At 59.2% G+C, this 22,519-nt stretch overlaps 1 protein-coding gene across 1 annotated transcript in view; it reads right to left on the bottom strand.

Annotated features, from left to right (window-relative positions):
* Nucleotides 1-7,590: 7,590 nt before the first annotated feature.
* NAV1 (neuron navigator 1) overlaps nt 7,591-22,519 on the bottom strand; it is a 69,091-nt gene continuing 54,162 nt past the window's right edge. Inside the window, 25 exon segments of the mRNA XM_054395793.1 lie at nt 7,591-7,686; nt 9,373-9,570; nt 9,813-9,931; nt 10,441-10,637; nt 10,910-10,981; nt 11,181-11,335; nt 11,421-11,656; nt 13,141-13,300; nt 13,468-13,563; nt 13,688-13,785; nt 14,013-14,187; nt 14,289-14,474; nt 14,539-14,754; nt 16,053-16,061; nt 16,491-16,612; nt 17,706-17,817; nt 18,049-18,132; nt 18,352-18,429; nt 18,521-18,544; nt 18,719-18,771; nt 19,278-19,448; nt 20,119-20,270; nt 20,442-20,483; nt 20,689-21,141; nt 21,256-21,949. Coding sequence (XP_054251768.1) covers nt 7,591-7,686; nt 9,373-9,570; nt 9,813-9,931; nt 10,441-10,637; nt 10,910-10,981; nt 11,181-11,335; nt 11,421-11,656; nt 13,141-13,300; nt 13,468-13,563; nt 13,688-13,785; nt 14,013-14,187; nt 14,289-14,474; nt 14,539-14,754; nt 16,053-16,061; nt 16,491-16,612; nt 17,706-17,817; nt 18,049-18,132; nt 18,352-18,429; nt 18,521-18,544; nt 18,719-18,771; nt 19,278-19,448; nt 20,119-20,270; nt 20,442-20,483; nt 20,689-21,141; nt 21,256-21,949 — 3,998 coding nt within the window.

Genomic DNA, 22,519 nt, shown 5'->3' with positions numbered 1-22,519 from the left:
CCTCTGACAACAGTCATGCTCCTTCCCAGTACTCAGTCACTCCAGCCCTGATCTGTAGATTCTCTTCTTCCACTTGAGTTTGCCCAGCAATGGCTACAGGAAAGATGGAGAGATACCTTTTATCAGCTTTCAAACAGAAAGAGGGAGATTTAGATTCGACTGTAGGAAGAAATTCTTCACTGTGAGGGTGGTAAGACACTGGAACTGGTTGTCTGTTGTCATGAATGCCCTCATCCCTGGAAGTGTGCAAGGCCATGCTGGGCAAAGCTCTGAGTAACGGTGACTAGTGGAAGGTGTCTCTGCCCATGGTGGGCTGGGTTGGACCAGATGGTCTTTGGAGGTCCTTTCTAACCCAAACCATCCTGTGGGGCTATGAAAAAGGGCTGCACTTCCCTGGAGAGGAAGGCTCTCCTGGCACAGTGGCTGTGGGTTGCCTTGGGAGGAGCTGCTGAGTGCCCAGGGGTGCTGCTGCACATGCCAAATGTGGTGCTTGAGGCTGTACCTACCCAGCACTGCCACAACACAGGGTGCTGTAAAGCACCAAACATGTCTGGGTGCTCCTGGAGTCTGGGTGCTCCTGGGGTCTGGGTGCTCCTGGGGTCTGGATGCCCTGCATGGGGGCAGGGGTGCTCTGCAGCTCCTTTTGTCAGCCCTCTCAGCCCTGCACCAGCCTCCCTGCACCAGAGACCCCCACAAGCTCCCACCACCTGCTGAAGGTGGGGGAAGAGACCCTGTGGGGGGCCACATCCCCATTACAGCACTGAGCCCATGGGACCCTCCTCTGCCTGTCACCCTCAAAATGTGTAGCTGAGTTCTCCCAAATGAAGGTGTATGGCTGGAACTGAAGCAGCACAGCATCCCCACATGGTCCCTCAGCATCACCCCATGCCTGGGCACCAACTTCTCTGGATGCACTGTGGCTGGAAATTCCCAGGGGACCACCACACATAGGACCACCGTGTGGAGGGGCCAGGATAAAATCACAGAATCACAGAATGCATTGAGTTGGAGGGGACCCTCGGAGGTCACCTTGCCCAACCCTCCCTGCAGTCAGCAGGGACATCTCCAACCAGAGAAGTCTGCCCAGGAACACATCAAGTTTGACCTTGAATGTCCCAAGGGATGGAGCCTCCACCACCTATCTCGGCAACCTGTTCCAGTACTCCACACCCTCCCTGTGAAGAACTTCCTCCCGATGTGGGACCCTTCTGCTGCTCTGCTGCCTGCACAGGCTGGGGACCACGTCCATGACATGTCCCTAGGGATGAGGGGTCCCCAGAACCAGCTGCTCTCCCCAGGTCCAGGGCTGTCCCCTCCGGTTCTGGACTTCCCTGGGGTCAGCGGCACGGAGCCGGTTCAAGAGCCCTCTCCTGGCCTCGCCTTTGCCACTGCAGCCTCTCACAGCTCCTCATCCTGAGCCACCAAAGGCTCCTGGAGCATCCCTCCCCGCTCCAGCACCACGCTCCGGAGGGAAAACAGCTCCCGACCCTCCCGGGGAGGCCGAGATCCTCCTTCCCCGGGGCTGGCATCTGCAGCTGCACCCCTGCGCAGGGCACAGAACTCTGCTGCTGTCCCCTGGGCTGGAGACAGATGTGGGGTGGCAGCTGTCACCCTATCCCTTTCATAGGGGTGGTGGGGACCAGCCTTGGTGAGGTGAAAGGGGCCCAAGGGGATGCCCCTCCGCCCCGAGCCCCCCCACTCTTTCCACACACTCTCTGGGCACACTCTGTTCCCCCTGCCCCAGGAGAGGGACCCCTGCTGCCAGCACAGAACCAGAGAACTGCTGAGGCTGGAAGAGCCCTTGGAGATCACCAAGCCCAAGCACTCACCCGGAGCTCACAACCCCACCCCTGCTGCTGAGCCACTGCCACCAAACCACATCCCTCAGCACCGCATCCAGGAGGCTTTTAGACACCTCCAGGGATGGGGACTCCACCACCTGCCCAGGCAGCCTGGGCCAGTACCTGAGAACCCTTCCTGGGAAGGACTTTTTCCACCCCTGGCACAACCTGAGGCCATTTCTTTTTGTCCTGTCTCATGATGCCTGTGAGAAGAGACCAACCCCCACCTCACTGCAACCTCCTTTCAGGGAGTTGTAGAGAGCAAAGAGGTCTCTCCCCTCCCCTCTTCTGAAGACTAAACCACCCCAGGTCCCTCAGCCCTTCCTTGCAGGACTTTGTTCAAGGTCCTTCACCAGCTTAGTTCTGCATCCTGCACCCTGCCCTGATCTCAGATAGAAGAGGCTCTTGGGAGAGGGGTCCCTGACCACTAAAACCCCTCCCAGCATAGAAGGTTGGAAGGAACCTTTAAAGCTCATCTAGTCCAACCCCACTGCAGTCAGCAGGAACATCTGCAGCTACAGGAGGTTGCTCAGCACCTTGCAGGACAGACAGCATTTCCAACCAGGAGGGTGTCTACAAGGGATTTTGAGGGAGTTATGACCACTAAGGACAGGGACAGATGTGTAGTGGGACAAGAACTGTCCTCCCCCCTCCCACACAGGGCCAGGCCTGAGGAGTCATAGAACCCGAATCACACAACTGTAGAATGGTTTGGGTTGGGAGGGACCTTCAAGATCACCCACCAGGCAGGTTGCTCAAGCATGGCACAAAACCCCCAGCACCAGTTCCTGACCCAAAGTCCCCTTTAGAAGGTCCCTCTGGCCAGCTCACCATCCTTTCCTCACCTGCACTGCCCCAGCCTGGGGGAAACACCAGGACAGAGCAGCACTTCCTTCACCCCTTCAGAAACTAATTCCTGGATTTCCTCCCAGTTCCTGCTGTGACTGCAGGGAGATGCTTCAGGCCAGACCCTTGAAGGTACAAAATGCTCACTTCACAATCTCCGAGTCACAGAATGGTTTGGGTTGGAAGGGACCTTAAAGATCAGCCAGTTCCAACCCCCTGCCATGGGCAGGGACACCTCCCCCCAGCCCAGCTTGCCCAGGGCCTCATCCAGCCTGGCCTTGAACCCCTCCAGGCAAGGGACATCCACAGCCTCCCTGAGCAACCTGTGCCAGTCTCTCCCCACCCTCACCCTCACCAATTTCTTCCTCCAGTCTTCATCCCTCCTCTCCCACCTCAAAGCTGTTGTCCTTTGTCCTGGCACTCCAAGCCCCTGCCACAAGCCCCTCCCCAGCCTGGGGCTGTGCACACACACATGGATGTCACACACATCACCCTCTGAGCCTGGCCAGCAGTGCACACCTGTGTGCATGCTCCTGTGCACAGAACCATAGTATGGGTTGGAAGCAACCTTGAAGCTCATCCAGCTCCAATCCCCTGCCATGGGCAGGGACACCTCCCACCAGCCCAGGTTGCTCAAGGCCTCATCCAGCCTGGCCTTGAACCCCTCCAGGGAGGGGACATCCACAGCCTCCCTGGGCAACCTGTTCCACCCTCACTCAAAAGAATTTCTTCCCACTCTCCAGTCTCAGTCTCCTCTCTTGCAGCTCCAAGGCATTTCCCCTCGTCCTGGCACTCCCAGCCCTTGGTTCCCCAGACAGAGGAGCAGCAGCCAGGCCCTACAGGAGATAACTTTATTGAATCCAATGGTGTTAGACAGACGACCGAGAGGAGACATGCCGGATGGTGCGGGCGGCGTGGGCAGCAGGAGCTGACTTGCTTGGTGCAGGGCTGGATTTGTTTCTGTCTTCTGGAATAACCCTCAAGCCTTTTATTTTTTTTTTTCTTTTTTTTTTCCTGGCTTCCTCTTGTATTTCTTTTCCAATTTCTTTTTAAGTTAAAAAAAAAAAAAAAAACAAAAACGACCAAAAAAACCCCAAACAAAAAACCCAAACCAAACAAACCAACAAATGGTGGGGAAAAAAAAGAGTCCAGATGGTGTTTTGTTCCCTAGGATGATTGTTCCCGCAGCTATGTACAACAGTGGGGTTGGGGCTCTTGCCATCAGGTAGAAAATGGGAGAGTTTACAAACTTGGAAGATGCACAGGGGAGAAAAAAACCAAAAACGTCATAACAACAACATCAACAAAAAAAACCCCAGCACCAAAAGAAACCCCAAAAACAACAAACAAACAAACAAACAAAAAGCAAGGACAGAGAGGAGAGAGCAGTAGAAATCTGGACCAAAAAATCTTCAAAGAGAAATTTAAAAAGTGCTCTATAAAAACCCCCTTGCAGGAATCACCATGCAGTTAAGAAACACAACCCCCCCCCCAGTCAGTTACACAGATCATCTAAAACAGGAATTTGTCCATTTTCGCCCTTTATTTAATTAAAAAAAGGTTGGTGGTTGTTTTGTTTTTTGTTGTTCTGTTTTTTTTTTCTTTTCCTTAATAGAAAAAAGCTAAAATTGTAAGGTTCAGGCCACTGGGCAGCAGCAGCTCGAGGGGGCAGGAGGGTGAGGCGCTGGCATCTCCCAGCTCCAGCCCCCCAGGAGAGCCCCCTCCCAGGGGCTATGGGCACCTATCAAGGGCACCCTTAGAGCATGATTGGCATCCTTGGGGGCAGCAGGCACCTTTGGAGGTGACAGGCACCCTTGGAGGATGAGGAGCACCCTTAGGGGTTGATGGGCACCTTTTGGGGCAGCCAGCACCTTTGGAGGTGCCAGGCACCCTTGGGGGAACAACAGGCTCCTTTGGGGATCACATACACCCTTGGGGGTGTTGAGTACCCCTGGGGGTGGCAGGCACCTTTGCAGGTGACTGGTCCTATGGGGTGACAGGCACCCTTGGCAGTGACTGGCTCCTGTGGGGGATAGGCACCCCTGGGGATGACAGCAACCCTGGGGGCCAGCAAGCACCTTCAGGGGTGATGGCACCCTTGGAGGCAGCAGGGGGATGAGTTAGTGCAATCCTTGGACCAGGCCCCTGCAGGCAGAGGGGCTCAGCCCACAGCCACTGGCAGCCCTGGGTGACATTCAGACCCCAGGGCCCCCCAGCACACGCCTGGGGACTCAGGGTGCTGGGTGTAAGCCAGAAGGAACCCATCAAGGTCCATGTCCCACCATGCCCCCTCCCAGGGCATGCCTGCTGGCACCACCCTGGCCCTTCCCATTCCCAGTGGGATTCCTTCTGACCTACACTGCAGTGTGCCACACACCCCCAGCACCACCTGAGGGCATGGGGAAGGTAAGGATGGGGCAAACCTGCAGGCCACAGGGTGGGGGAGGCCTGGCAGCTTAGCCCCAGGTGAGTCAGGAGTGGGGAAAGTTTGGTCAACATCGTGGTGGCTCCCTGGGGGTGTCAAAAAGCAAGAGAGGCCCAGCCAAGGCTGCCAGCAGGCTGTGAGCCCTCTCCACTCACAAGACTCCTCAGGGCACCTGAGCACAGCATCACCTGGGCACAGGGCAGCCCCCAAAGGTGCACGGAGCCCTTTCCTGCCCCGAGGCACCAGAGCCACAGGGAGGGCGAGAGGGGCTGGAGGGGAGAGCCGGGTCCCAGTGCCAGCCTCGAGCGGCTGCCAAGCCGGTGCCTGGCACAATCAGAACAGAAGAGAGCACAGCACAGCTACCACAGAGTACCAAAGAAAAGAGGAGAGGGGCAGGGAGCCAGGCCCCACCCCCTCAGGCAGGGCTTTCCACTACAGAGCTATTTACAGCGAGTCCTCGGCCGGCGGCACAAGCGAAGGCGAACAGAAGGCCCTGGTGCCAGAGCCAGCTGGGGGGGCACGGCCCTGGGCAAAGGGACCAGGCTGCCCAGCCCAGGGGTGGCAGCAGGGACACGGCAGGAGGCTGGGGGACAGAGGAAGTGAGCACCATGCCGGGCAGCAAGGCAGGGCCAGGAGCCCTGGCAGAGAGCACCACGGCAGAGCTGGCAGCTGCCCCCCAGGGCACCGGCGTCGGGGCCAAGCCTGGGAGGAGATGCCTGGTTTGGAGGGTTGTGAGATGTCCCTGAAGGCCACAGCAGCTGTGCCCTAAGAGGGGAGGCTGAGGCTGAGGCTGCCTGGTCCCCAGCCTGGCAGGGCTCAGGCAGACCCAGCCCTGGGGTCACCTATCCCCAAAAGGCTCCTCAGGGCCCCAGCTGAGCTGGGTGGCAGCAGAGATGAGCAAGGGGGCTGCAGAGCCCAGCTGGGCTCAGGGAGGGAGGTGCTGGCCTGCTAGAGCACCCTAGAGGCAGCTATGCTCAGGGCCAGGCAAGCAAGGGGTGGCTGAAGGCAGCAGCCCCAGCTTGGCCAAGCTCAGGCCAGTGCCACTCCTGTCCCAGCCAAGCTGGCTTTGGGGACAGTCCTAGGACACTGCAGCCAGCACAAGCTGTGCCAGTACTAGCCCAAGCCCCACGTGCCCCTTCCTGCATGGCCAGGGTTTAAGGCACCATGGCAGCACCAGGGTTGATCCCCTCCATGCCAGGAGCCTCACCTGTGACAGTTGCATGGTAGGGACAAGAGGACAGATGGCAGCCCTAGGTGTCCCCAAAGCACCAACACAGGTCACAGTGAGGCCCTGTCAAGCTGTAGTGCGCAGAGCCTTGGGGAGTCAGTGGTATGGGGACAACCCCAAACCCTGGCTCAGGAACCTGCACCCTCAGGCCTGGCAGCACCCAGGGGACATGGGACAGTTTGTGCCCTCCAGCACTAAAGGCATGCGGCTGCCCAGGGCTAGGGCAGCAGCACCCTCCCCCTGCCCAGGGCCATCTATGTTGGAAAGGGGATGTCCTGTGGCACCCTGACCTGGTGGGAGACCCCAGCCCCAGGGCTAGACTCTGCCTTGTGCTTTTGGGGAGCAGGGAGCCACCAGGCAAGGGGCTGCTCTAAGGAGCATCCCACTGCCACCAGCTGCCAAGTCCCATCTCAGCCAGACTGTGAGGCCTCAGCAGGTGGGTTCAGGGACTGGAGGTTGTCCAGTGAGCACCAGTTTCATAACAGAGGTGGTTTGAGTGGTGGAACCAACAGCTGCAAAAGGGAAAGTTGCTTACAGGGAAGGGGCAGGCACCAGGCCACAGGCTCCAAGCCAGGAGAGCAGAGAACCAAAACAAAAAAAAGGGACCCAAGTGAAGTCTGGACTCAGCCAAAGGAAAAGGGGAGGGGGCAAACAAACCAAAAGAGCCAGAGCAGGGCATACTGGGCTGTCCTGGGCACCGTGGCTGCCCTGCAGACAGAGCTGGGAATGTACACAGAGCATGGCGAGCGCCGTGTGGCCTCGGCTGGCATGGGATGGGCACTTCCCATGGCACTGCTCCCTCGGCTGCGTCTGGCTGGGGGAAAGGGAGCTGGAGATCCTCATGTCCTCGTTCTTGACCTGTAGCCACATGTTCCTCCTGCTCCCCAGCTTTGGCCCAGGTGGCTCCTGCGGGGTCCCTGCCCCACGCAGAGGCCTTCCTGCAGCGCCTGGGAGCTGGGGCTCAGCCACGTCGGTCACCCTGGCCCAAACACCCAAGAGTTTGCAGTAGAGACAGAAAAAACCAAGAAGAGAAACCAGGATTCTCCTACCCCCAGGGTGGGGGAGGGGAGATGGCACCTCGCTCTCTCCCATGTGTGAACCAAGCTTCCTCACGCTCCGCTGGGATGTGCCGGAGCCCAGGTCCTCTCCGCTCACCAGCCCCGCTCTGGGGTACTGAAGGAGAAGGGGAGCAGCCTGGTGGGAGCATGGCTGGCACTGCTCCCCTCCACCTGGGCTGGCATGTCTGGGCCTCAGAGAGTCGACTGCAGGTCAGGATCCACCATGGTCTCACGGTCTGGAGACTCGATGTAGTTGGCAGCTTCTTGGAGCTTCAGCAGCATGGCCATCTGCAGGGAGAGGAGTGGCACCAAGCCCGAGGGGGACAAGAGGGCTGTGGAGGCCCTGGGGAAGCCAAGGCCACCAGGTCCTCCTGTATAAACCACACTGCAAACAGCTCCCCAGAGGGTAAAGCAAAGCCCAGGGATCCTGCACAATCCCCCAGTCACCAGGATCTGGCTTTGGGCACAGGATCACAGAATGGTGTGGGTTGGAAGGAACTCTGGAGGCCATTGAGTCCAGGCCCCCATACCCAGCCCCCTGTGCCAGGTATGTCTAGATCAGGTTGCAGATGGGGCTTTAAAGTCTCCAGAGAAAGAAATCCCACAACCTCTCTGGGCAGCCTGCTCCAGGGCTCCAACACCCTCACACCAAAGAAGTTTCTCCTCCAGTTCCAGTGAGACCTCCTGTGTTCCACTTTGTACCCACCGCCCCTTGTCCTATCGCTGGGCACCACTGAGAAGAGCCCAGCCTCATCCTCATGACCTCCACCCTTTAGCTATCTCTATGCATTAAGAAGATCCTCTCAGTTTTCCCTTTTCTAGGCTAAGAGGCCCCAGGGTTCTCAGCCCCTCCTTGCAAGAGATGCTCCACAGGACGGCTGGGATGGCAATGCAGCACGGCATCAGCTAGTGTCACCTATGGCAGCCTGCTGCCTGCCAGCAGCCTCACTAGGTGGCACACAGGAGGGGAGATGGCACTCACATGTGCAAGCCCTACTCTGGCTTTTGCTCTGGGTTTGGACACAATGTTCTGTAGAGTGCCACACTGCTGGCACACCACAGAATGGGAGGGCTTGGAAGGGACCTCCAGAGATCCAGTCCAACCCCTGCCAGAGCAGGATCACCTGGGGCAGGTCACACAAGAACACATCCAGGTGGAGCTTGGAAGTCTCTGGAGGAGACTCCACAACCTCTCTGGGCAGCCTGCTCCAGGCTCCAGCACCCTCACACCAAAGAAGTTTCTCCTCATGTTGAGGTGGAACCTCCTGGGTTCCAGCTTGTACCCTTTGTTGCTTATCCTATTGCTGGACACCACAGAAAAGAGCCTGGCACCTCCAGCCTGACCCCCACCCCTCAGATATTTATAGACACTGATCATATCTCCTCTCAGCCTTTTCCTCTCCAGACTAAACAGCCCCAGGGCTCTCAGCCTTTCTTCATAGCAGAGATGTTCCAAGTCCCCCAGTCATCCTCCAGCAGGTCCCTGTCTCTCTTCAACTGGGGAGCCCAGAACTGGCACAGTATTCCAGACGTGATCTCAGCAGGGCAAAGTAGGGGTGGAAGAGAACCTCCCTTGACCCTGCTGGCCACACTGTTCTTCATGCACCCCAGATGCTGTTGGCTCTCTTGGCCACAAGGGCACATTGCTGTCCCATGCAGAACTTGCTGTCCACCAGCACTCCAAGGTCTTTCTCCATGGAGCTGCTCTCCAGCAGGACAACCCCTAGCTTGTACTGGTGCCTGCTGCTGTTCCTCCCCAGATGCAGGACCTTGCCCTTGTCCTCATTGAGCTTCACAAGGTTCCCCTCTGCCCAGCTCTCCAACCTGGCCAGACCTTGTCCAGATCTACTCCTGACAGGAGTGAAAATGTTTCTACACCCCCAAACCAGGCTTTTTACACTGAAAAACGACTGGGAAAGCAAAGCTCCCCCCTGCTGCTCCCCCCCAGGCACCCCCAGCCCGGCAGGGCCGTACCAGAGGGTCTGCGTCCAGGGAGCTGGGTGTGGTGTCCTTGGCACTGCGCTCCTCGGGGGGGGACACGGTGCTGTGGGGGCCGACGGTGGGTGGGGGCAGGTGGTACAGCTTGGACTGGTCCTGCTGTGCTGATGGCCAGGGCAGGGTGTCCCGCACCCACTCCACAGGGTCCTCCCAGGCTGCCTTCTGCCCATGGACCTGCAGGCAGGGAGCAAGCGGCAGCTGCCTCTTCAGTGCATGCCAGAGCCAGTGGCACCCCAAGCCCCTCAGGACAGGGCTGTGCCCCCCTGCAGCCACAGTGCAGGGCAGGGACTGACAGAGATGCCACCTGTGCCCCGCATCCCAGCACCTCCACTCTCCTGACTCCAGCAGGCTGCTGCACCAGCATGTCCCCAGACACCACTACCCTGTGTCCCCACATGCCAGGCAGCTCTGGGTACCTTGAGGCCATCCTTTGCCCCCTCCTGCAAGTAAGGGATGATGGAGTTGTTCCACAGGTCGATGAACCAGGTCCGGAAATCCTCGATGCCAATGGGACAGGACAGGAAGAAGCAGGGACCTGGCAGGGGGAAGGCAAAGAGTGAAAATGGGAACTGGGCTCCCCTGCTGCAGCCACCAGCCCCACGGCAGCACAGCACCAGGGCAGTGTCCTGATCACCACCTCCTGAGAGCAGAGCCCAGGCAGCATCTGCCTGACACATGGGCACAAGGTAAGCTCCCAGGCAAGCAGTGGGGCTGCCAAGTTCAACCTACCCCTAACAGTGTGGTGAGGCAAAGGGACACCTGCTTAGGAACACAGCACCTCTGTGCCCAAGGAGGGAGGGTGGCATTCAGATGGGCAGCCTCAGCTGACACCACAGTGACAGCTCCCACAGGGCACAGGAACAAATGCCACCAGGGAAGAGCAACATCCCTGTGCATCACCCACTGGCTTTTGGTTGTGTGCAACTGGGGGATGCAGGGCAGCACCTCTGCTCCCCAAGCTCCTCTCTCCAGAAGAGTTTTGCCCCAGCCCCCGGGGGCTGCCAGCAGCGTGAGGTAGAGGAGGGAGGAGTGGCAAGGGCATACCGATGAGGAAGTCAGAGGTGCTGTGTTTCTCCAGGAAGGTGTGCAAGTGGTACCAGAGCTTGGGCACCCAGTCCAGCACACGCAGCAGCTCCTCCTTGTTGGCATTGATGTCTGTGTCTGACTCCAGCAGCTTCCGCCGCAGGTAGCGCACCAGGAAGCCGTTGGCCGGCTCCACGTTGTTGGAGAAGGTCAGCATCCTGGGGAAAGACTCAGGGCTTCAGAGCTGTGTCTCCACAAGAGCAGCTCTGCTCCCCAGCACCCTCTGGGGACCTCCTAGCAACCCCACACTATATGTGCCCAAGGTTGGGACATTGGGTCCTCCTGGGATGGCAGTGAGTGGGGCTCAGTTCTCATCAGGGTCCCTGATCACAGGATGTGTCCCCTGGACTGCCCCAAGACAGGAGTGACGGCCTTTGACCTGCCCCCCAAAGCCTCATGGGGAAGGTTCCCAGGGATGTACAATTCCCACCTGAAGCTGAGATGGAGACCATGGTTTGGGGTCATCTTCACAGGTTGGTTGGTGGTTCCAATGATGTAGGGGCTGAGTGACAGGGAGAGACAGGAGCCATGAGAAGCAGCACCCTGCATGCTCTCAGCCTGTGGCAGAGCCATTCTGAGCACAGCACACGGATGCAGCCTCATCTCCAGCAGCTCAGGGATGCTGCCCGGAGCAGTGCAGAGCATGCAAGTGCTGGGGGAAGTGGGGGCTGTGCTGGAGGAGAGGTGCAGGGGGCTCTCACCATTTGTGGTACTTGCAGGTGAGTGCACCATTGACCAGCTCGCTGATGGAACCTGCCTCGCTGAGGTCATCCAGGAGGATCACCAGGGGCACATCCGCCGTGCCGGTCTCCCGGTCGATCTGGTTGGCCAGGTTGGAGAGGTACAGCTGCAGGTCCTACAAGAGATGGGCCAGGTGTCACCCGTGGGGGACAGGGACCCGCAGCACCCGTGCCAAGCGGCACCAGGGGACACTCAGGCACCTTGCAGGACTGTTGGTGCATGTTGAAGGTGCTGACGATGCCCTCGGTGACGTCCCTGCCCGAGCGCTCCACCAGGTACTCCGCCAGGCGGTTGGTCAGGTAGGTCTTGCCGGTGCCACTGGGGCCCGAGAGGATGAGCCGGCGGTGCTTCAGCAGCAGGCTGATGTAGTGCTGCATCATGGGCTTGGGGATGAGCGTCTCGAACACCAGGCTGTCCACGCACTTCTCCTTCAAGCCTGCAGGCAGGAGAGGGCTCAGAGCGCTGCTCGCACCCCCTAGGTCCTGAAGGGTCAAACCCCAAAACATGGCCTGGCCCAGACAATGCCTAAGCACCTGTGAATGTGCTGACCTGGGCACTTTGCGGGCCCCAGATAAACAGGTACCATGTGTAGTGAACTTTGTGACCCAGCTGTGAGCTGGGTGTGCCCCTGGCCATGTTTGGATATGCCCCATCCTATAGGTGCAGTTATCAGGGTTCTGTGTTACCAAAGGACATTAATTGTCTCAGGACAGTATTTAAACCAGCTGAGAAGTCAGGCAATTTGCCTTGTTCTCACCCAGACAGCAACAAGAGCCAAATGCTGCAGGAGTAGCAGCTGAAGGGTCTGCACTAGCAGACCAACTACACCCGGGCCTTGCACCTGGACCAAGGCAGAAAGGGGAAAGCTCCAAGAGAACTGAATCCCAGAAGAGCCACAGAAAGGCTACAGCCCAGCAATGGAGCACACAAGAGAGAGGCCCCTAGCCCTCTCCGAGCCAAGGGCAAGCTCCAGACTGCGAACTGGGCACGAGAAGAGAGAGGCCCTCAGCTCTCTCTGAGCCAAGGGCCACTTGAATTGTAGCCATTACCACCCAAGATATTAAACAGTAAAATATATAAAAATATACATTTTATTATACCCTGACACTGTGAGGCAGAGGCAGTGTGGGATAGTGTGACAGTTTTAGGCTGTGCCTAGGAAAATTCTCCACAGATTAAGTAAAGGAGTGGTAGAATGTAAATAAATTACCATTGGATGCAACAGGGAAAATAATGATAAGGTCTAAATAATCCCATTGGTCTGATAACTAACATCAAATCTTCTATGTTCAAGCTTGAACATAGAAGATTTCACCTTAACAGGAGGAGAAGCTTCTTTAAAGTGAGGGTAACAGAGCCCTGGAGCAGGCTGCCCAGAGAGGTTGTGGAGTCTCCTTCTGTGGAGACTTTCCAAACCCACCTGGACTACCCTGGGTGATCCTGCTTTGTCAGGGGGGTTGGACTCGATCTCTGGAGGTCCCTTCCAACCTCTAACGTACTGTGATGAAGTTAGTTGTATAAACTAACTCTTGCTCTTTTCAGCTTCTTCGGTCTAGCTGATACTAGCTGGTGGCTTTTGCTTGGCTGTTGCTGACCTTGGCTGCCTTCTTGTTGTGGCTATCTGCTCTTCTCTTTCTCTTGTCCCATGTACAGGGGGAAGCAGGGGGGGGAGAAGAGGAGGAAGCTGTTGGTAGCCCCCTGGTTTTGTCCAGAGGGGTTCTTGTATTGTTTATAAATTGTAAATCTAAGTAAATATTGTATATTTTGTACATATTCATTGCATTCCATATTTCTAGATTGCAGTTTTGCTTGTAAACAGAGTTTCATTTGCTTTCCAACTGAGCTGGTCTGGCAATTTTATGTTATGGGTAACTTCAACCCACCACAGTCAGGGAGGGAAGCCTCTCGGCCAGCACTGACCTTTGAGCGTCACAACGATGCTGGTCAGGCCCCGGCGGCACAGGGGCAGCTCTGGGGGCTCTGTGTCCAGCACTCGTTTGATGTGGCTGATGCTGTAGCCATAGACAGACTCAGTGCTGAGCCCCAGCGTGGAAGCAGGATCCATCTTGGTGATGTAATCCTGCACAGACAAGGACAGGGCTGTCAGTGGCCCCTGAGAACTGGCAGGGAGCAAGCGGTGCCCAGCAGGACCTGGAGACCCTGGTAAGGGCCTGACCCAGGGAGCATCAGGCATGGTGGAGCAGTGCAACAGGATGGGGCTCAGAAGAGAGGTCCTCATCATCCTACCTTGAAGACCTGGCAGACAGCCTCATCCAGCATCTTCCAGTCCACTTTCCCGCTCACCTTGGTCCAGCCCAGGAAAAATTCCTGCTGCTTGAGGTCCTAGGAGCCAAGGTAGAGGTGTGTAGAGCTGGAGCACTGCATCCAGCCCTGGAGCAGTACTCTGTCCCTTGTCCAGGGCAGTGGCACTGGGATGGGTCAGGCTGCCCATCCAGCCCACACTTACCCCCTTGATGATGTGCTGCGGGGGCATGCGCACCACGATCCGCAGTGTCAGCTCATCCTTCTGGCTGCCAGAACTGACAGCATCCATGGGGGACACATCTAGGGATGGAGCAGTGAGGCTGGCAGTGAGGCTGTGCTGCTGGGAGCGCCAAGCCACCAGGCCTGACCATGCCCAACCTCAGCCAAACCCTGCTGTGGCTGATTGTGGTACTGGTGGCACAACTGATCCCCACACAGAGCTGCCTCCAGGTGAGCAGCAGCACATTCCCACCACACACATCTCTGTTCCAGCCCTTCCCCATCAGAAGCAGCTCCACCACCCCTACCTGCATCCCCCAGGCTGGGGCTGAAGGCATGGCCAAGGGTGAGAGCCAGGGAGCGCCGGGGGGAAGAGGAGGCTGATGTGCTCATGATGTGGCCAGGCACAGAGCCTGGCACCGCTGAGGGCCCTGGAGCCACCTTCAGCCGATCGTTCTCAGCCTTCAAGAGATCCACCTCCAGCTGGGGCAGAGGCAGAGACAGCAGTGAGGAGCTGGGTGCCGACAGGAACCATGGCCATCCCGGCCCCCACAGCCAGCTGGGCTGCTGGCAGCTGCCCTCACCTGCATGTTGTGCATGGTCTCCCGCAGCTGCTCCAGCTGGTGAGCCGAGTTGAGGGCCTCCAGCCGGATGTCTGTCAGCTTCATCTCCTTCTCCCACAGCTCTGACCGCAGCTCCGACACCTCCTTCTTCTCTGGCTCGCCCTCAGTGTGGGCCTGGAAGAGCCTGGGCCAAGGGAGAGATCAAGTCTTGCACAGGTCCAGTGCAGAAACCTGCACCCCCTACACGCCCAGGCCTCCCACCCCATGCCACCTGCCCTGGCATCACATACTCAGTGGTGTCGATGCCCACGGAGGAGGACGTGGAGGATTTGATGGAGGGCGAGGCAGTCTCCGTGGAGCCATGCTGCAGCTTGGGGGAGGAGGGGGCTGACGAGTCCGGCGTGGCGATCTCCTCGATGTCCGAATAGGACGAGGCTGATTTGGGTCCCTTCTTGATGCTGAAGGCCTTGTTGAAGGAGCTGCGTAGCTACAGGAGACAAATTCTGCTTAGGGACAGCCTGACAGTGCAGCCTTGCAAGCAGACCTGGCCTGGTCCTGCCCCAGAGCCCTCATCTGCCCCAGACCCGCAGTCTGAACTGGGACCAGTAACACCACATCCATCACCAAGGCAGCACTGTGCCCCACACTGCCCGGGGAACGCACTGGGCTGATCCCACTCAGCTGGCACAGCTATGGATGGGGGTGCCCAGCCCTTTGTGCAACACTCCAGCCCCAGTCTGGATGGCACTAAACAGCCCCAGACTGGCACCCATGTCCCGGTCAGGCTTCCCCTTGCTCAGGATGTTCAGGCACCAGCACCCTGATCCATCAGGAAGGGCCAACCCTATTCCCACATCCACCCCACCACAGCCATCCCAGCAAGAGGTGCTTAGGGGACATCTCCCCTCCCAGCCACCACAGAGCTGGGGTCCTGATGCCTGGGGCTAATTTCAGCCTCATCCCTAGCTCTGTCCCATGGGGTCCTCCTGGCAGGTCAGAGGGTCCCGGCCGGGCATGCAGCATGCAGACAGCACACACACAGCAGCGGGTGGGTGAGCCAAGGCCAGTGAGGGTGGATGGGCACTGCACAGGGGCCTGGGTCCCACTGATTCCCCACCAGCCTGCAGACAGCAGCTGGACAGGCACCCTGGGCTCACAGCATGTCCCTTTGTGGGCCAGGACCTGCTCCAAGGGGAGGTGGGAGGAAGAGAGAATGGAGTATAGGCAGGATACTGCCCAACTTCCCCAGGCACCAGGCAGGCTGGTCTGGTGTGTCCCCAGAAGCAAAAATGTTGCATTTTAGCATAAAAATCCAGGTGGGTGTGAGGCTGATGGTAGGAAAGCAGAGGAGCACTGGGACCCATGTGGGTCCTGACAGGGACCACATCAAACCAGCCCTGGTAATGTTGAGATGGGCAGCACCACACCCCTGTGCCACAGGGCGGGCTGCAGGAAGGTCCCTGCCTCAAAAGATGCAGCTACAGGGAGTCAGGAGAGCGCCTTCAAGAAGAGGTTTGTCCCATCCATGGGACCGGTCCTTATCCAAGCCGTTCCCACCACCTCAGGGCCACCCAGGAGAGTTCAGTCCCTCCACTTGGGTGCATATTTTGGCCTCATCATCAAAGGAAGCAGTCAAGGTGTGCACAGCCCAGCTGAGCCCCAGGATGGTCCATGCTGGGGGTTGGTGCTGGTGGGATGGATGGGACGCGAAGTGCCATGTCCTGCAGAATGGAGCAAGGGCCCTGGCAGGGCACAGCATGGTGGAGGGGACAATGTGGGACTTACCTCATACACCTGGAAAAAAAGGGTTGAGGTCAGCATAGAGGGAGAGAAACAAAACAAAGCAAGACTTAATCACACGTCCAGCTCGGAGCTGCTTGGTGCAGGGAAGAGGTCACCTGGCCAGAGGTGCCCACTGCCAGAGGCAGCATGGGCAGAAGGGAGACACGTGGGAAAAAACAAAGGAGAAGATGTGCAAGGCCAAGGCTGGAAAACCCCCAGAAGGGCTCGAGAAGTCCTGGCCAACATGTCAAGACACATCCACAGTGGCTACACTCTCCTCACCAAGGGACAAAGGGCACCAGTACCATGATGCCAAGGGAGACCTGCCTCATGGGGCTGACCTGACCCAGGAGTGCTGCCTCATGGGGCCAACCCCAGCCAGACGCTGCCAGCAGCAGCTCCCCAAGCCCCAGACACCTGCCAGCATCCTGCCCAACCCACCCAGCTCTTCTTCTTTTTCTTCTTGGCGTCGGCGTCCTTGCTGCTGCCGATGCTGGAGTGGCTGGTGACGCTGTTCAGGCTGGAGATGCTGTCTGAGGAGTTCTGCCGCTTGATGCGCAGCTCTGGGCCACAAGCAGAGAGGTCAGGAAAGGAGGAGTCAGCAGCCTGCACCTGCACCAGAGCCACCCCACACTCTCCTCCATGCAGCCCTCACCTTCTCCCACCCAAACACCTTCTGACTCTTGGAGCCTCCTGGTAAGACGATGTGGGGGTGATGCCACACAGACACTGACATGTGGGTCAGGGATCTCACAGAATCATTAGGGCTGGAAGGGACCTCAAAGCTCATCTAGTTCCAAACCCCCCTGCCATGGGCAGGGACACCTCACACCACAGCAGGTTGCTCATAGCCACATCCAGCCTGGCTGCAAACACCTCCAGGGATGAGGCTTCCACCACCTCCCTGGGCAACCTCTGCCAGTCTCTCACCACCCTCATGGGGAAGAACTTCCTGATGTGCAATCTAACTCTCCCCTCTCCTCTAGCTTGGATCCACCCCCCTAGTCCTGTCACTCCCTGACACCCTAAAAAGTCCCTCCTCAGCTTTCTTGTAGCTCCCTTCACATACTGGAAGGCCACAAGAAGGTCTCTTTGGAGCCTTGTCCGCTCCAGACTGAACAAACCCAACTCTCTCAGCCTGTTCTCACAGGAGAGCAGCTCCAGCCCTCTGCTCATCCTCATGGCCCTTCTCTGAACACCTTTCAGCACATCAGACATGCCCAGCACTTCAAAGTGTGCTTCATTTGTTCCTATCCTAGGTCACCTCCCTGATAACACTTTGCACTCCCATCTCATTGGGGCTTCAGGGCTCAAAACAGCACTGATGGGAACAAAGCCAAGACCAGCAGCCAAACTGGGCTGTCAGCAGAGGGCAGGGAGGGGAGGTGTCCCAGGGAGGACAACCATCCCATTACCCCCACACCAGCACTGAGTCCTCCTGCGATGACAGCTCTGGCTGTCCAGTACCTCAGGGGTCTCAGGTGGGGACAAGCTGCTGCATAGGGGACCCTGCCCTGCATGTGAACACCGCACATGGCAGGATGTGCCCTGGGGCTCTGTGCCAGCCCCAGGCAGAAGCAGCCCAGTTGGGTTTGAGCAAGTAGCTCAGAAATGGCTGGATCCCTGTAGTGGGGGAGCTGCAGTGCCATGCCTTACCTTTGGGGGTGACTTCAGTGCCATTCAGGGCACCCTGGATGACAGCTTGGGCCTCAGAGTTCTTCTTCTTCAAGAAGTCAATGGTCTCTCGCAGGTCCAGCAGCTCTGTGTCCTGGGGGGAGCAGTCAGGAGCCATGGAGCACATACCCAGAGCAAAGAACCCACCCTGAGAGCACCTTTGGGGTGGGCAGTGCCACAGCAGATTCACCAGAGTCCAGCCTCCTTCAGCCCTATGGGCACTGTCTTGCACCACAGGTGCCCCCCAATGCCCACTCAGCACCTACCAGCCCCATGAGCACTGTGCTGCACCACAAGTGCCCCACAAAGCCCACTCAGCACCCACCTTCTCCTCAGCAGTCTCGGCCAGGTGCCGCAGGCGGGACGTCATGCTGACCAGGCTCTGCTCAAAAGCTGCTACCAGGTTGGCCTGGGAGAAAGGGGAGACAGTGGTGAGAACCCACAGCTGGTGACCACCCACTGCTGGTTAGCACCGCCACAGCTGGGCGAGCACCCCCTGCCAGCTGTGGGGTGCAAGAGGCTGGAGAAGGGCAATGGAGGCTCCGGTGGGTGCAGGCCAGCACCAGCCCTGTGCTGCAGGGCCCCAGAGCAGCCTGTCCTGCACCAGATGCGGCCTGCAGGGACTTACATTGGCAGACAGCTGGGAGGTCAGGGTCGCCACCTTCTCCTGCGAGGACTCCAGCTCACGGCGCAGCTTGCGGATTTGCTGTAGGGAGAGAGCAGAGGCAGTGAGGGGCCAGGCGCTCACCCCCACTGCCACAGCAGGGCCGGGCGACGAGCAGAGGGCACAGGCTCACCTCAGACTGCATCTTCTCCTCAGCCTGGCAGCACGAGAGCAGAGAGAGAGACAGACAGACAGAGGCAGGCAGTCAGGGGAGCAGCGAGGCGTGGACGAGGCTCAGCGTGAGGCAGAGGCATGCACAGAACCCCCCACCCCACCCCACCTGTGCCCCCCCAGCCATGCAGGAAGCGGCGCAGCACGGAGCAGCTCTTACAGAGGAGTAGGTGGAGGAGGCGCTGGAGGCCAGGGACAGCACTGATCCGTGAACTGCAACAGAACCAAACCCTGCGTCAGGAGCCCCCCGCCAGCGCATCCCCAGCGGCTGCAGCTGCAGGCCGCAGCAGGGAGCAGAGGTCCCAGAGGGGGACTCTGAGGGGTGCGGGCAGGGAAGGCAGAGGATGGGATGGCAGCTGCTCAGCACTGCCCATTTCTCAGCACACAGCTGGTGACCTCCCCGGGCATGTGGCATGCAGCATAGAGCACCCACCAGCTGCAACTCCTCTCTGGCTGAGCCTGGTGGCTCTGCCACCCTCCTTGCCGGGTCCCTGCCTCCCCAGTGCCAACCCAGGGACACCAGACACCCACACAGGATGGGCTGTGGTCCAGGGCAGCACAGAGGAGGCCACCAGGTCCCTTGGCACTGCTGTCCCCTGCTCTGATGCTGAGGACAGGAGGCACCAACCCAGCCAAGAGCACCAGGGGGAAGGGTGTGCAGGCAGCCCTGCTTCACCCCAGGAGCCCCCTCCAGCTGGGCAGGGCCACAGCACTCTCACCATCGTCCACAGGGTCCCGGAAGGAGCCCGAGCGGATCATGCCCTTGGACTTGTCGGCCAGGGAGAGGGTGCTGCCCATCTGGGATGTGCTGTACAGCTCGAAGGTGGAGTCGTGGGTGGGGATGCTGTTGGAGCGGGTGATCCGCGGGGCTGTGCTGGAAGTGGGGCTCACTACAAGGAGAAGGGAGGGAGAGGCAGGGTCAGAGCCACGCTGGGAATCTGGGATCGGGATGGGGAAGCAGGGCTGGGGGCGATCTACAAGAGCCGGGATGCAGAAAGGATGCAGGGATCACGGTCCCAAAGCAGGGAGGGGCAAGGGGAAAGCTGGAATGCAGGTTTACACTGGGAAGACCTGGACACCAGCACCAAGGCAGCCACAGGGCTAAGAAAAAAATCCATCACCACGAGGCAAAGTGGGCACCACCATGCCAGAGTCTGTCACCTTTGGGTGCAGGAAGGGAGCACCTCAGCACCTGCCTTTCCCCCTCCCCACCCCCAGCAGCCCCCCAAACCATCTGCCTACCAGGAGCACACAGGTCCTGGCAAGAGCAGGGCAGGGCTCACCCCCTGCCCTGCTAAGGACCCTTGAGCAGAGAGCTGTGGGCAGAGCCCTGAGGGTGGATGAAATGCCCTGAAGCACAGGTGGTGAACATCCCTGAGCACAACCCAGCACCTTCGTGGGACCAAGGCATCAGATGCTGGCTTATGGCTGCTGGGGGTGTGGAGGAGAAAAGCAGCACCCAGAGGAGCAGCAGCAAGTCACACAGGGAGCACAGGGGGATTGGGAAGTGGGGACAGGACTTGCTGAAGCAGGAGGGGGCTGGCAGCGGAGGGCACTGACCAATGCTGGTGAGTGGACCCTTCCCAACCAGCGCCATGGGGAGGGCAGGGGGCGAGGGCAGCTCCGTCTGGTCATCCGACTCGGGGAGCCCACTGCCAATGGCATGGGAATGGCGCCGCTCCTTGGCCTCCTCCTGGGAGTGGAGCTGGTACCTGGGGAGCAGAGCAGACAGGCATGGTGAGTGGAGCAGCACCATCCTGGCTCCTGCCCGCTGCGCTGCAGCCCAGCCTCCCTGGCACGAAGGGCACCACCAGACCCTTGTGGAAAGCTCCACATCCCCATGTCCCTCCCCAGCATCACCCAGAAGTGATTTGGGCTTTTACCTCAACCCTTTCTTGGGCAACGTGTTCCTGTCACGGTTGGCACTGGAAGGGAAGGAAAGATCAGTGACATCCTTGCACAGACAAGGGAAGGTGCCAAGGGAGTTGAGCTTCAGGGGCAGGGAGCATTCCCCCAGAAATGCAGCAGGGAGATTCTCTGAAGCAGGCAAAGGTCATGGCAGGACAGCAGGGAAGGATCCAAGCCTGTGGAGGTGCCCCTGGCAGCCCCATGCTCTCCCTCCAGCCATACCTGTCCAGATGTGAGAGCCGGGGGCTCCCACTCCAGCCCAGCTCCCCTGCCTCTTCCTCTTCTTCCTCTGTGCTGGCTGGGGGTGCAGCAGCAGGGGTGGGGGTGGTGGTGCTGCCCCCTGAAAAGGCACTGGGCAGGCTCATGGGCATCTGCAAGGACTCCATACTGCGGTGTAGGCCTGAGAGCTTGGGGTACATCCTGCCCTCCTTGGGGACACTAAAGCCACCCATGAGCTCCAGGCCCTGGGAGAAGCTGGCCGAGTTGATGTTGAGGATGGGGGCAGGACTGGGGCTGAAGCAGGGTGCAAGGTGCCCGCCTGTTGGGTGCAGGTCCTGGAGCTTGGCAGTGTGGGGGGTGTGCAGCTCGCTGGAGGAAGGCAAGTCCAGGCTGTTGGAGTTGACCTTGTCCAAGTTGGCCAAGGAGGGAGGTTTCACATAGGTCTTGGCAGCCGCTCTGGAAAGGGGAAAACGGGTGAGGAAGGAGGTGACACTCAGGTGCTGGGCACGGCTGAGCACTGGGCACAGCCACGCCAGGCCCCTGCTGCCCTCAGAAGTGAAAGGATTGTACCTGAGAGGTGTTGGGGGCAGCTCAGCCACCTTGGCCGCTGGCGGGAGGTTGGCCTGGGCTTTGGGGGTGCTCTCAGGGGAGCTGACACTCTTCATCGTCCCACATTCCGAGTCCAGCGCCACCGCCTTGGCCTTGGCCTTCTCCTTCTCGCGGTCGGTCTGGTTCACCGGGGCCGGCACGCCACGGCCGGCACCGATCTTGGTCGGCTCCTTGAGGCGCGACACCGAGACGCTGCCCTGCTTGGCACTCAGCAGGCTGGGGTCGATGCTGCTGCTGACCGGCCGGGCGGTGCCGCGGCCCCCGGTCACGCTCATGGAGCTGGACTTGGCCGGCCGGGGCAGGCTGCGGTACTGGATGTTGGAGCGAGCCCCCGGGGCCAGGAAGCCAGGCTCGGGCGCGTTGGAGACGTCCAGGCTGGTTTTCCTGCCGCTCACTGGCTTGACAGGGATACCGGAGCTCTTCTGCCCCTTGCCGAGCGTGGCTGAGCCCCCGGCCTGCATGACGGTGGCTGTGCCGGTGGCAGGAGCTGGCTTCTTGTAGCCGAAGGAGCCGGAGGCCGAGGGCCGCGTGAGCCCTGAGGGAGGCTTCTTGGCGTCGGCAGCACGGTCCCGGCCGGCGTCGGAGGAGGAGCGCTGCAGGCCTGTGCCCTTCACAGACAGCTTGCTCTTGTCGGTGGCTTTGGTCTCAGGCTTGCCTGGTGGGCAGGGAAGGACAGGTGAGTGGCCTGGGAGGCTCTGGGGACCTTCCCATGGGAACGAGCAGAGGTAGGGCAGCAACACAGGATCATAGACTCACAGAATGGCTTGGGTGAGAAGGGACCTTTAAAGGTCATCCAGCATCTTCAGATCAAGTTGCTCAGAGCCCCATCTAACCTGGCCTGCAACGGCTCCAGGGATGGGGCATCTATCACCTCCCTGGGTAACCTGGGCCAAGGTCTTATCACCCTCAGTGTCAAACATTTCTCCCTTCTCTCCACTCTCAATCTCCCTCTTTTGGTTTAAATCCATCACCACTTGTCCTGTCCCAACAGGCCCTGCTCTGAAGTCTGTCCCCAGTTTTCTTCTTGTCTCCTGGAAGCACTGCAAGGCCACCAGAAGGTGTCCCTGGAGCCTTCTCCTCTCCAGGCTGCACAACCTCAACTCTCTCAGCCTGGCCTCCCAGCAGAGCCCTTCCAGCCCTGCCAGCATTGCTGTGGCCTCCTCTGGCCCTGCTCCACCAGCTCCCTGTCTGTGCTGTGCTGAGGGCTCCAGAGCTGCCCCAGCAC

The sequence above is a fragment of the Indicator indicator genome, chromosome 35 (assembly GCF_027791375.1).
Source record: "Indicator indicator isolate 239-I01 chromosome 35, UM_Iind_1.1, whole genome shotgun sequence".
Classification (NCBI taxonomy): Eukaryota; Metazoa; Chordata; class Aves; order Piciformes; family Indicatoridae; genus Indicator; species Indicator indicator.
This window is presented reverse-complemented; position numbering and strand designations above follow the sequence as displayed.